We start from the raw sequence: 12,645 nt of genomic DNA on the forward strand, positions 1-12,645 counted from the left end.
CAATCACTCGGACCGTTTCCAAGAAACAAAGCATCGAGCCATCAACGTACCTCACCCTTATATACGCTTCTGGAGAATCAATGGCTGCATCTTATATTCGCTGGACATTCTAGCTTCTTCTTATTGCCTTCCACAGACCTTCCAACACATTTTCTTCATCTTCTTTCCCTTCGGCTACGCCATTGATAAGATAAACAAGAATGGCTTTCTTCTTTAGCCGCGGTCGATCCCGCCAGCCATCCGATGTTGTGAGATCAATCAAGGACTTGTTGCAGAGACTCCGTGAGCCATCAGCTGCTCCTAAGGCTAGTTCACCCAGCGAACTTTCTCCAAGGAATTGAGACCTGCTAACGCCCTTTAGGTTGAGGATGAGTTGGCCAAGCAGCTTTCCCAGATGAAAGTGATGGTGCAGGGAACTCAAGGTTCGTGCAGCTTACAACACAGTTATGTGCAGGATAAAATCCAATGTACTGACCGTAAGTTTGACAGAACTTGATGCCTCTACCGATCAAGTCCACGGTCTAGTTCAGGCTATGCTTCAAGAGGATCTACTTTACGAACTCGCGGTGGCTTTGCACAACCTTCCATTTGAAGCCAGGAAAGACACTCAAACAATATTCTCTCATATACTGCGCTTCAAACCTCCGCAAGGAAACTCGCCAGACCCTCCCGTTATCTCTTACATCGTGCACAACCGGCCAGAGATCATTATTGAGTTATGTCGGGGCTACGAACACAGCCAGAGTGCTATGCCATGTGGCACTATTCTAAGAGAAGCCTTGAAGTTTGACGTAATTGCGGCCATCATTCTTTATGATCAGTCAAAAGAGGGGGAGCCGGCAATCAGGCTGACCGAGGTTCAGCCCAATGTTCCCCAGCGCGGAACAGGTGTTTTCTGGAGATTCTTCCATTGGATTGATCGGGGCACCTTCGAGCTAAGTGCAGATGCCTTCACAACTTTCAGAGTAAGAATATTCGAAAACATTGCTTTACTGAGTTTGTTTTAACTCAATGCTGTTCGACAGGAAATCCTGACGCGTCACAAGTCCCTCGTGACTGGATATCTAGCCACGAACTTCGACTACTTCTTCACGCAGTTCAATACTTTCCTCGTCCAGTCTGAGTCATATGTCACCAAGCGACAGAGTATCAAGCTCCTCGGCGAGATTTTATTGGACCGCGCCAACTACAGTGTGATGATGCGCTATGTCGAGAGCGGAGAAAACCTCAAACTGTGCATGAAGCTCCTGAGGGACGATCGCAAAATGGTCCAATATGAGGGATTTCATGTTTTTAAGGTATGTGAGGGATGCTACCTCTTCTGCCAGGGTAGGATGTAACAGTGCTGACAAAGAATGTGATTAGGTATTTGTCGCGAACCCAGACAAGTCAATAGCAGTACAACGAATTCTCATCAACAACCGGGATCGATTGTTAAAATTCCTCCCGAAATTCCTCGAGGACCGCACCGACGACGACCAGTTCACGGACGAGAAAAGTTTCCTCGTCCGGCAGATCGAACTCCTACCCAAGGAACCTATCGAGCCATCTCGCTCCGGGCGTGAGCCGTCTAGATCAACCGCCAGTACCACAACAGTGGCCTAGACTGAAGCGTGGCGAAAGTCAACTAGCCGCAATATCTACATAGCGCTTGGCCGTTGTCGTCGCATGGTCCTCTCCACTCGCTCGTCCATCGCCTGTTTTCGTGTTGCAGCACCGCGTGTATTTGAGTGCCTCTCTGTACGTATGGGTTTGCATTTACGGCCAGCTGGTATCTGGCTTTTTGGAGTTAACTTTTTTGGGATTTGGAAGGAATACACGGCTAGTTGCCCGGAGTGATGGCTTGACGACAAACAGGAAAATAAAAGGAAAGGAAATCGATAATGGAAGGGAAGTTTAGATTCCTTGCATTGGAATGGGTGTAGCAAATCCGGAGTGCGCAGAAACCTGTAGAGTCAAGGAGTGTAACAGAATATAGATTGAGCCCCCCTTTGTCTCAGAGCACGAGCCAGGGGCCGATAGAGCGATAGAGCCATGCGACTATTGATAAGCATCAATGCATAACTGAATCTGAAGCCTTGATAGTTGACGTCAAACTCGGTTTGCAGAACAATTGCATTGTTGCCATCCATGGAATTGGGCGCCTTGTGGATTCCAGTTTCATCATCGCCGTTGAAGAAATCCGTTTTTGCAGCTGCTAGATCTCATCATTATCATTATTCCTCAGTGTTTTCCTCTAAATCCTCAAGGATTGAAGGTTCTGTTAGTGACTTAGTGTGCGCCCAGAACCGACTATTCTTGTCAAGGTCAGCCTTTAGTGTCTACATGAATCCCCCCAAGTGGATCGATTCGTAACCCCTTCGCGATCCCTTCTTCAAGCCTCAACTGCGACGGCTGAATTCAAACTCCACCACTCTTTCGCTCTTTTTTCGCTCTCGTCTGTCCTTTCCTCGGTTTGTGCTCAATTGCGATTGCCACCTTCCTTTAACAGCTGGCTGCATTGTCGAAAACCTGCCCGCCTGCCAAGTGCCAGTGAAGAAGCCGCGGCCGACAACTGGCAGCCTCGACCCGATTCAGTTCTCAAACTTCCCCCGTTTTTGGGCACCGAACCCCTGGGGATGGTCATGTTCAACTGCTCGGTGGAAACTAGCTCACAAGTGTCCTTCGCTTTACCCCCTTGTGGCCCGTACTATATATCTTAGGCTGCGATTGTTTGGCGCGACGTTCGTGCGACGATTCGATCCTTTGTCTCCCAAAACCGCCCCGCCGCCTTGCTCCCTTGAGACCCGTCCTGCGAAACGAAAGAAAGAAGGAAATACGGACTTGGACAATAGTTCTATAGGGGTAGCAGTGGGAACTCGCTGGACAATTGAAGCCACAGAGAAAGCCAGGTGCAAGTCATGCCAGGATAATGGGAGACATGCGATCCTCCCCATCGCCCGTCGAAATGTCGGAACGTTCTTCTTCCCCCGAAGAGATGACTACGAGTACAGAGGACCTTTCAGAAACCCAAACCACTTCGTTACCGCTTCCAGTCGATCAGTTTCCTTCCTCCGAAAGCAGGTCAATTGCAACGACGACAACGACATCGACATCGTCCAGCGGCCCTGATCAGTCGGCGCCTGGCACCCCGACTCACCAAGCTACGAAATCGGATCGCGGGCTATCGCCTTCTCCACATTTCGCGAAGCTCAGAGGGATCACATCGCTACAAGAAGCCGAACCCTCGACTGTCAGTTTACGCTCTCTGCGCAGTATTCCCAGCATTGTCGTCAATGACGGATCGCGCCCCGGGTCCCGCCCAGGTTCAAGGCCTGGCTCAAGACCCGGCTCCCGACCAGGCTCGCGGTGGTCAGAACGGAAATGGAGCACCCTGAGAAGTAGGAGGTCAACAGACCTTCAACGAGACGAATCGCCACCGCCTGTTCCAAGGATCGAGCCTCAATTCAGTGGCATCTCGCTAGATATCCCCAATGGATCTCTTGACGGTCTCGGTGCGTCGAATATGAGGTTCTCTAAGCGTGGAAGTCTCATTCAGGAGGAGGAAAAAATGCAACTAGAGCACAAGCTTAAGGAACAGGAAGCGAACTTGGCAGCAAAGGCGGCCGGAGCAGACGGGGCAGAAGCGCACGTAACGGAGGCTATGGACTTAGAAGCGAAAGAGCAGAGCCAGACGCCCGCGCAAACCACCTCACCCGTGGAAAGTTCGGGGACTGCTCGTTCCCGTCCACGGGGCCCGTCATTACTTCGTGTAAGACGAAGTAGTGTACCCAGCAGAGCCATCTCTGCGGACGAGGACATGTTATCTCGGCGAGTCAGATTGATGTATGCGAAAGGAGACGAGAACGTGACGGATTCAGAGGTGGCCAGGTCATTCGCCTTGGAGAACGGCACCCTATGGGAGGAGCCGACCCCTACGAAATCGGAGACTTTTGAAACCAGCGCTTGTGACGCCGATTCAAAACCAGCTAACCCATTCACCGACACGGATGCCAACTCTGCGGCCCCCAAAAGAGAGGCCAATGAGCTGGCTGGGGGCATCGAATACTGGCAGAATATCAAGGCAGGAGATGTGGATAGATATGGCTTCATTCGCGCGTCAAATTCCGCGGAAGGTGCAGGGTTCAGCCCCATCCAGCGAGTTTCCACCAGTTTACTGCTTGCGTCAGAAACACCACGGCGAAGGCGCACTATGCGACCACCTACTGCCTTAGCAAGCAACCGCTCATTTACGGGCCGGTCTCCTTCGCGGCAGAATTCTGAGGCATCTATGCGTCCGGCTTCCTCACAAAGCACATTCAGTTCCCCTTTGCGCCGGTCAACCTCGCGGTTCCGACAAGCGACAAATCACCTTCCCCATAACCGCAGTCGCCGCTTCAAAGATGAGGCTGGGGATATGCTCACCCTTCCCTCTGAATCTGCTACGTTTGACGACAAGTTGGACAGTGCCGCTGCGCGTGCGGCAAGGAAGAAAGAATGGGAACGAGAGGACAAATGGACCAAAATGGCGAAGCCGACAAGAAAGGGCAAACATGGTGGCGGAATGACATTCGACTTTGATACCAAAAGCTCGAAGCTGATTGAACGGACATGGAAGGGGATACCTGACCGGTGGCGATCGTCAGCATGGTACTCTTTCCTGGAAACTAGCGCCAAGAAGCACAGCGATAGCCCGACGGAAGAAGTGCTTATTGCGGTTTACCAAGAGTACCAGGAGATATCATCCCCCGACGATGTACAGATTGATATTGATGTCCCAAGGACGATCTCCAGCCATATCATGTTTAGGCGACGGTACCGCGGTGGTCAACGTTTACTTTTCCGCGTGTTGCACGCGATGTCTCTCTACTTTCCGGATACGGGATACGTTCAGGGTATGGCAGCACTTGCGGCCACACTTCTTGCGTATTACGACGAAGAGCATGCATTTATCATGCTTGTTCGGCTGTGGCAGTTGCGAGGATTGGAGAAACTCTATCGTTCTGGTTTTGCTGGCCTCATGGAGGCTCTCGGTGACTTCGAAAAAGGGTGGTTGGAAGGAGGAGAAGTCGCTGCGAAACTGGTATGTCAACATTCACGACAGAAGCAAGCGCATTTTGAACTGACACATTCGCCGTACAATAGAACGAAGTCGGGATTCCGCCCACAGCATATGGCACCCGTTGGTATCTGACATTGTTCAATTACTCCATCCCTTTCCCAGCCCAGCTTCGAGTTTGGGATGTTTTCATGCTCCTTGGCGATGCTGAAGATCATCCAACGACGAGCAAAACGGAGACCAGCGGCTTTGGCAAAGGCCTTGACGTCCTGCACGCGACTTCAGCCGCCCTTATTGACGGGATGCGAGAAATCATCCTTGATTCTGATTTTGAGAACTCGATGAAGGTTCTAACCAGCTGGATCCCGATAAAAGACGTCGAGCTATTTATGCGTGTTGCCAAAGCCGAATGGAAAGTCCACCATCGAAAGAAGTCGGGTTGACTTAGAACGCGGCTGCTACCACACCGCGGCCTTTTATAATTCTTCTATTACTACAGCACCTTCGACCCTGCACTTATCACTAATATCCCTTTACTATGCTCCGCGAAGCTTTGCTTTCTCTGGGTCTATCATGAATGACTTCCGGCTGGATGACCTGCGATGACTGGACAACGTCGTTTCGTTGTTATTCCATTTTATTATATAATTTTACGGCTGATACTTCGAGTTCTGTTCATACCCTTTGACTTTCTTTCGACTAACGGTCTTCCCCGGACATCGCCGCCATCTGCCCCCAGCACGTCGAGCCGAATTCTACCGTCTCTTCCTAAAGAGCTCAAATGCCACAACACTAATCACCTCACGACGGACCTTGTTCAAACATCGGGCAGTTGAACATGGCCGAGCCTAATTGCCAACACTTCTTTATCATTCGGTACCTACGTGGTTCATCCCTTCATTGTTCTGTCTGCATGCTTTATTATACTATACCCTCGCTTCATTATAATATCTCTATACCCCTTCTACACTCACTAATTTCACCCTTCTTACCTTGTCTTCACTTTGTACACGATATGACTCTTCTTATATACCTTCTCACCCCTTTAATGTGTGCGTCTGTGTGTGTACCAGTCCGGTGTTTTCAAGCCGGGCCCATGTCAGTCCTAATTCTAACTCTGATACCCTTACCTACTTTGTCTGTGTTCCACTTCACGTTCCTCTGTACCAGCACCTCGACAACCTTTCGCGTCAGCTACGCTGCATTGTCCTTACATCGTCCGTTCTGCACTCATTCATTCCTGCTTCCTTTCTCACCCTTCTCATATGTTTCGGGCTGTTAGATCAACAACCTCCTTTGTCCTGCTTTCGATGTCCACACCTACTACTACCAGTATTAGACTCAATCAAAACCCTAATTCGATCGTTATATCCTTGTCATAACAAGCATCGGCGCTGTAACATTCCTGACCCTATCTTACACTCGCAATGCCCGGCGCTGAGAACTCTCAGTTGTCGAGTGTAAACATGAATACAAGGAATTAAAAAGGAGATTGTGGGCGCATGAGGCTGGAGTTTGGACTCTACTTCTTAGTCGTGCTTGCCCTGAGTATATGTCTCCGTGGATTGAGAGCAAATTCTGCTATAATCATAAGCCTACGAGACTTGGCTTACTCAACACAATCTGTGCGGGCACGGCCTACAACAACGCCTGTAGAATGTGACCATTTGAAGGGCTCCCGTGTCATATCTATTGAGAAACATTTGCACTCTCTAGTTTCCTATAAATATGTCTGCTGCGTGAATTATATATACACTTGATATTTTACAAATCCTAGTATACCAGCTACCAGGTATCGTCACCCGGAGGCTAAATATTTACAAGCCATAAGCCAGGTAATATAACAGTGAAGTTAGGAGCAAGGCAAAGTAGAGTCGCTCTGCAAAGTTTCACTCATGTGTTCCTTGAATGTTCCCCCAAGTCGGATGGTGCCAACCCGACAGGTAAGGACGCGGAAATTCGTTAACGTCCGTTGGCAATCCGTCAGACAAATGGTGTCCAGAGGAAGGGCAAGGAGCTAACCGCCAGCAACATCGCGAAGTTGGGAGGAAGCTACCGGCGCTTCTGACTTGGGAGATGTGTGAGAGCTACCCTCAGAATCAGGATCACGCCCCCTGGTTTCAAGATTCGAAGGGTACGAATCTTGAAGCGTCCGCGGGAGATTCTTGCCAGTGTCATGTGCTGGTGATAATCCTTCGCTGCGCCTCCGGCCTGCTGGATCGTGGCTCTTGGCTAGTGTATATCCAGGTATCGCTGAAGCAACTCGGGACGGACTCATGGTCCCAAAGTGTTCCCCTTTGACATTTCCTAAATTATAATCTGCGTGACCGGACGATGGGTCGCTGAGTCGATGGCCGCGTCCTAACAGCTTCATCTGTGGCTCAACGTTTCTTGGTGATCCTGGCCGCGAGGTCTGGATTATACCAGTAAGTGATTCGTACGGCCGGGTAGATGGAATCGGAGCGGGTTGGTGGGGACCAGAAGCCTTTCTTTTCCTTCCAGGGGAGACATGGTGCTCTGAACGTCGAGGGTTACTAGGAGCTGGTAGTTCCCCATGGACCTTCGCGGCCGTGACGCCAGATTGTTGCTGAGCAGGAGGGACCCAATGGTGGAAATATAATGACGGAGGTGATCGACGCGATTGTGAGTCAGGTCTTCGAGGAGCCTGGCTGACTGGAAGTGATGAGCCAGGGGCATAGTGTACATTGCCCATATTTATTTGGCTCGACTGAGCTTGGACTCCGGCATGGTTGACCCACGGATTTGCTGCAGCTCGAGAATCAGACAGACCAGCAGGCAAGGAGCGTAGGCCAGGCACTTGAGGGGTAGGCGGGGTAGTAATATTTGGCGGCGCATTCTGAGATAGAAGGATATTAGGGGGCGGGGGCGGAGGAGGCACAGCGTGCTGAAGGCCAGTGCGAGAGTCCTGCCGAACATGCATAGAGGGCCGTCGAGAATGAGAGCTGGATACAGAATGCGTATGCGACGGAGCTGGTGGATGGGCTTGGGGATTAGGCCCGCGTGCAGCAGAGGCCTGAGCTAGGTACTGTTGAGCGAGCTCCAGGACCGGCTGAGGCAGACCGTTCTGGCATATCCCGGCGAAGACAAGCGGAATGATCTGCGGAGGGATACCAGCGACCAAGGAATCCCGAAGCATGCTTGCCTCAACCCTCCGTTGCTCCAGTCGCAATGTCTCCTGTCGTGTCTTTTCCTCTTCTTGCTTTCTTCGGTCCTCCTCGGCCTTGGCCCGGAGCCAATGGTGCATCGCATCATCGGGGCTGGAACTCTGCCATTGCGAAGGAGGCGGCGGTAGTTGTTGGTTCGCGGAAGCCGCGGTCGAAGGCATGCTCGCGAAGCCGACATCCGGCGGGGGTAAAGTCAAGGAAGGACGGGGTAAGGTGTTGCGCGAGGAGTCCATTGAGGAAGAGTCCGCTAGCCTTGACGGCGCTGCAGGTGCAGGTGCAGGTGCCAGTGCGGGAGGATTGGGTGCGGAGGTAGAGGTAGAGGGCGAAGGAGAGCGCAGTTTTCGGAAGCTTGAATACTCATGGGAACGTTGGATCCCATTCTGAGAGGAGGGATTCAGAGTGAGCAACATGTCTCTCAAGGGCAATGACGCAGAGGGTTGGCAGACAGGGAGTTATTTGGCATTATTTTAGCTGCATCCTGCGAGCGTCGCATGCATCAGGGCAAGCAGATATCATTGGGGAAAATCGAAAGTGCAAGTGAAGGCTAACTCATGATGGAAGATAGGAAATGAGGAAGAAATCGATAAAACAGACAGGGCAGTCGTAGTGTGACTTGGGAGAGCGAGAAAAAAAGTACATGATGTTTAAAGTTCATGGAAGCCCCCAGACTGCCAGAATAGGAAGGCGCTAGGATGGGATCTTACCGGATTCGAAGCGCTAGTCCAGATCAGGCAATAACAGGCGGTTTCAGGCCTGAGGCTGCCACCGCTGCCTGAATAAGGTGGAAGCCTAGAAGTGCACAAAGGAGACAAGACGACACCTGACCAGGTTCCGAGGACGTCTTTGGGGGTAATAATAATAAGCAGACGTAATCAAGCTGTAACTTGGGGGCTAGAAAGCCATTGCGTGGACGGGGCTTGTTGATGACGACGAAGTAAACGAAACGTGTACCTTAAGCTTTGATCTAGAACCAGACTCTGGAAAAAAAAGAAACGAGAAATCTCCGAAGGGCCGAATGTCACTGTCAGGACGGCCCGCTCCGAACACTGACTTTTGAGTGCCTGCGCAGTGGCAGATTGATATTGAAATACATCGAGCCATGGCCATCTCCCATATTAAAAGTGATCTTCCGCAACCCCAATGCTTGTTTCAGCTAGAATAACAAGGCTATATAGTGCTCTCGTGTACTTCTAGTTCCAGTAAGCCTAATGACTATCACTATCAAGTGTAATTGTCTCAAGGACTTTCCTACGCCTTGTCTAATATAACCAGAACCCTAGAACCTGGATATTGGACAATCCAATTTGAAGGCGCAATCCAGCCGTTGTACTAGTACTCTAAATCGTGCATTCGTCGCTAATGTTACGAGTGAGATAAGATAAGAGCAGATGCACCCACTCCAGCCATGGACGCTTTACAAAGCACAATATAGATAATAAGTATATACTCGAACACAACGGCTTCACCTTCCAATCAAGCGTCACGGTCGAACCGCGTCAGTACCTCTGGCGGTACCGTTGGTATGTATTTCCGCGCCCGCTCTCTGTTGGTGCCGCCCCATCCAGCTCCGTAGCTAATGAGCATGTCCGTGCTGGTCGGCAATTGGAAGGGAAGAGTGAGTGCGGGGTCTAAGAATACTGTATTTGCGCCGCTTCGTTCGTCGAGGCGGGAGCTTGGCCCCGGTCGTGGAGAAGCCACATTTGAGCCGGGTGATGTGATAGAGCTAGAAGCCGCGGCGTTGGGTGACGCAGCTGTCGAGGGAGCCCTGTCCTGACGTGGAGTTTGAGGGCGCCCTTCCTCGGTCGGTGCTGAGCTCGGTGCCAGAGAGTCTGCTTTAATCTGGACAAGCCTTAACTGTTCCCTGAATATTAACTCGGGGTCGCGTTGGAGCTCTACCAGGAATTTCATGGCGGATTTAGGAAGCCCTTTTTCTCCGACTTCTGGCCGGTAGTGCTTAACCGCGTGAAGCATCTGGGCTGGGGTAAGGTCTTGTAGCTGGAGGAGTGTGTTGACGAGGGACTCAAAGTCCTCTCCGAGTGAGGAGAAGCACTGCAGCCATTGCAGGAGCTGGATCACCGGCGCCAGGTGTTTTCGAGCAGAATCCATGGTGCTGTCGCCAGTGCATGTGGTTGACCCATTCTCATAGTGCTCCGGCTGTCTGTTGTTGGTACGGGCCCAGTCTTCCAAAGTCGACACATTCATGCGAATCTGCATCGCCTTGGTTCGGGCTAGATAACGTTTTGTAGAGAGAATCCGGTTGAAGAGTTCCGCTCCTAACCAGTAGTATAGCTGGGAGAGGATTTGTGCCGTGATCACGGAGTGTACATCGTATAGGTCGAGGACAAAGAGGGTTGATGATAAGAGAGAGGTGATATTTCGCGGCGAGACCTGTGCTCGGCGCCTTGGAGAAGGTGGCCTGAACTGCTTATCAGCCGGTTCAGGAGCTTTGTTTTTGTTTTTGCGGAACAGCTTCCACTCGTTCTGGAAAGGGATGTCGTCGAGACCGGGGATCGTTTCATGGTCCAGCATCGCCGCATCTAGCACCTTGTTCATCCGGCGCTCAGCATCACGGATGATCAGGATAAAGATTTCGTTGATAAGCTCTGCCAGATGGAGTTGAAACTCCACCGTTGATTCCACCAAGCCCGCATCTTTCTTGAGGTAATGAAGTAAGAGAGTGGCATTTGAGATCCAAAATGCGAGAATCGTCATATCCCACTGATACCGCTCCACAACGTCATTTATCTTGTCCGTCGCAGAGACCAGTAACGTTGCGAGTAACTCCGGGCTTGCATGGTAATGAGCGTATCGCGCACTCAGAAAGAGGAGATTGGCCGGAACTGGTTTTTGAGACGGAGATCGTTGTGGCGTCATGTTTGTGATGATGATATCCAGAATCCTCTCAAGCTCATGCTCCTGGAAGACAAACATTTGGTCATTCAGGCATCGATCCCAAACAAACTCCTGTTGCTCTTCTTCCAGTTCCTCCTCATCTTGAGAGTCAAATTTCTCGTCCAAACCCAAACTTGACAAATCCACCTCCAAATTGATCGCGCTCTCTTCCATCATCATGCGCCGCTTCATTTCGTTCTCCGCTATCTCCTCCTCAAACCGGCCATGCGCAAACCCGGAATCGTAAAAGTCGTCCTCTATCGCACTCGGCCCAAAACTATAACCATTTTCATGCAGGTATTCTGATATCTCACTTCCAGGCTGAGCAAAATCGAACGCGGTGCCTCCGGACGAGGACTTGATATTCGGCGACGCCCCATGGTCAAGCAGAACCTTCGCTATCGTCTTGTGCCGATTCGTCATAGCCCACATCAGCGCACTCCATTGATTCCGATCTTGCTGGTCAACATTCGCCCCCGCATCCAACAGCGCCGCAACAACATCTTGGTGTCCCTGCAGATCAGCCAAAAGTTAGCCATCCATCCCCCAACAACTCAAAAACAAAGAAACCAGCGAGGATCATACAAAACAACTAGCATATATCAACGGCACCGTGCCCTCCTCATCCGGCATATTCACATCAACGTAGTCCTTCGCCCTGCCCTGCACCAATTTCCGCACCCGCTCCACATCACCATTACTAGCAGCCATATTCAGACTCCGCTGCAGAGCCTCGCGCTTCCGCTCATCCGTCAGCTTCTCGTCCGCGGCAATCGCTTCCTCGTCCGCGTCCAGCGAGTCCACCTCCCGGTGTGCGGCCTGCGCAGCAAGCATCTCCATTAACCGAGCATCGCTGTCCTCCAGCCGAGCCGTCGTCGTAGACTCGTTGTCATTGTCTGTGGAGACTGCGAGGTTCCGCCCGTAGTGCGCGTGAAGGGCGTGCTCGTCGTCGTGCGAGTGGTCGTCCAGGGCGAGGCTGAAACTGAGGGGTTTCGCGGCAACGGGGGTTAGGAATTGGGATTGGCCTATACGAAACAACTAGAGTCAGCACTCTCTTCCATTTATCCAATTCCTCTGCCCGGAACTGCAAGAGAAAAGAAAATAGCACACTACGTACCCTGCCAAGCATCGTACATCTCCGTCTCCTGTTGTATAGCCGGAAAAGAGCGGCGGTCATCCAGGGACTTCGGTAAATCATCCGGAAGCTTCTTGGGGTCGAACTCGGACGAATCCGAGCCTCTGGGCTCGTGGTCGTGGTCGAAGGCAGCGGGGGAAGCCCCGCGGGGAGAATCCATCGTCAAGCCGTGTCGGGGTGTCGATTAGGCTTCAAGAGTCGACGAGGGGCGGGATGGTATTCGATAGAGGGAGCGCTAGCTCCATGGGGAGAATATAGAGAATTCACGCCGGAATACCAAACAGGCGAGAGGAAACCCCAGCAAGGGCGGCGGAGGGGCGTGGGGAGGTTGACGAACGAGAGGAAGACGGTGGTCGGGTTCCTGACGATGACTACGTAGATCAACAGTGCCAGTG

At 51.5% G+C, this 12,645-nt stretch overlaps 6 protein-coding genes across 6 annotated transcripts; 4 read left to right on the forward strand and 2 right to left on the reverse strand.

Annotated features, from left to right (window-relative positions):
• Window positions 1–56: 56 nt before the first annotated feature.
• On the forward strand, window positions 57–1,780 carry BDW74DRAFT_114945 (Mo25 family protein). The gene is made up of 5 exons (XM_073721876.1): window positions 57–305; window positions 362–422; window positions 490–965; window positions 1,026–1,298; window positions 1,366–1,780. Exons 1-5 carry the CDS (start codon window positions 201–203, stop codon window positions 1,603–1,605), a joined length of 1,155 nt encoding a protein of 384 aa, XP_073586747.1. The 5' UTR covers window positions 57–200; the 3' UTR covers window positions 1,606–1,780.
• A 1,167-nt stretch (window positions 1,781–2,947) lies between these two features.
• On the forward strand, window positions 2,948–5,481 carry BDW74DRAFT_166582 (putative TBC domain protein; the record flags this gene model as incomplete). The annotated part of the gene is made up of 2 exons (XM_073726584.1): window positions 2,948–5,062; window positions 5,125–5,481. 2 exons carry the CDS (start codon window positions 2,948–2,950, stop codon window positions 5,479–5,481), a joined length of 2,472 nt encoding a protein of 823 aa, XP_073586748.1.
• Window positions 5,482–5,678: 197 nt separating this feature from the next.
• Window positions 5,679–6,488, forward strand: BDW74DRAFT_114954 (uncharacterized protein). The gene has a single exon (XM_073721877.1). It carries the CDS (start codon window positions 5,877–5,879, stop codon window positions 6,318–6,320), a length of 444 nt encoding a protein of 147 aa, XP_073586749.1. The 5' UTR covers window positions 5,679–5,876; the 3' UTR covers window positions 6,321–6,488.
• On the reverse strand, window positions 6,324–8,820 carry BDW74DRAFT_148448 (uncharacterized protein). Its single transcript, XM_073723709.1, has one exon. It carries the CDS (start codon window positions 8,631–8,633, stop codon window positions 7,056–7,058), a length of 1,578 nt encoding a protein of 525 aa, XP_073586750.1. The 5' UTR covers window positions 8,634–8,820; the 3' UTR covers window positions 6,324–7,055.
• Window positions 6,490–6,927, forward strand: BDW74DRAFT_114959 (uncharacterized protein). Its single transcript, XM_073721878.1, has one exon. The coding sequence runs from the start codon at window positions 6,541–6,543 to the stop codon at window positions 6,796–6,798; it is 258 nt and encodes an 85-aa protein (XP_073586751.1). The 5' UTR covers window positions 6,490–6,540; the 3' UTR covers window positions 6,799–6,927.
• Window positions 8,821–9,353: 533 nt separating the features above from the next.
• BDW74DRAFT_148450 (DIL and Ankyrin domain protein) lies at window positions 9,354–12,561 on the reverse strand. The gene is made up of 3 exons (XM_073723710.1): window positions 12,233–12,561; window positions 11,701–12,140; window positions 9,354–11,628 (listed from the first exon to the last, which is right to left on the reverse strand). Exons 1-3 carry the CDS (start codon window positions 12,408–12,410, stop codon window positions 9,697–9,699), a joined length of 2,550 nt encoding a protein of 849 aa, XP_073586752.1. The 5' UTR covers window positions 12,411–12,561; the 3' UTR covers window positions 9,354–9,696.
• Window positions 12,562–12,645: the final 84 nt, after the last annotated feature.

Source organism: Aspergillus multicolor, assembly GCF_047715735.1.
Source record: "Aspergillus multicolor strain CBS 133.54 unplaced genomic scaffold BDW74scaffold_5, whole genome shotgun sequence".
NCBI lineage: Eukaryota > Fungi > Ascomycota > Eurotiomycetes > Eurotiales > Aspergillaceae > Aspergillus > Aspergillus multicolor.

Coding starts and splice junctions, on each gene's coding strand:
- BDW74DRAFT_114945 (XM_073721876.1), top strand. CDS start 201: ATGGCTTTCTTCTTTAGCCGCGGTCGATCCCGCCAGCCATCCGATGTT. Junction 306..361: donor AGCCATCAGCTGCTCCTAAG/GCTAGTTCACCC, acceptor AACGCCCTTTAG/GTTGAGGATGAGTTGGCCAA. Junction 423..489: donor GATGGTGCAGGGAACTCAAG/GTTCGTGCAGCT, acceptor TAAGTTTGACAG/AACTTGATGCCTCTACCGAT.
- BDW74DRAFT_114954 (XM_073721877.1), top strand. CDS start 5,877: ATGGCCGAGCCTAATTGCCAACACTTCTTTATCATTCGGTACCTACGT.
- BDW74DRAFT_114959 (XM_073721878.1), top strand. CDS start 6,541: ATGAGGCTGGAGTTTGGACTCTACTTCTTAGTCGTGCTTGCCCTGAGT.
- BDW74DRAFT_148448 (XM_073723709.1), bottom strand. CDS start 8,633: ATGTTGCTCACTCTGAATCCCTCCTCTCAGAATGGGATCCAACGTTCC.
- BDW74DRAFT_148450 (XM_073723710.1), bottom strand. CDS start 12,410: ATGGATTCTCCCCGCGGGGCTTCCCCCGCTGCCTTCGACCACGACCAC. Junction 12,141..12,232: donor GATGTACGATGCTTGGCAGG/GTACGTAGTGTG, acceptor TGTTTCGTATAG/GCCAATCCCAATTCCTAACC. Junction 11,629..11,700: donor TGATATATGCTAGTTGTTTT/GTATGATCCTCG, acceptor GCTGATCTGCAG/GGACACCAAGATGTTGTTGC.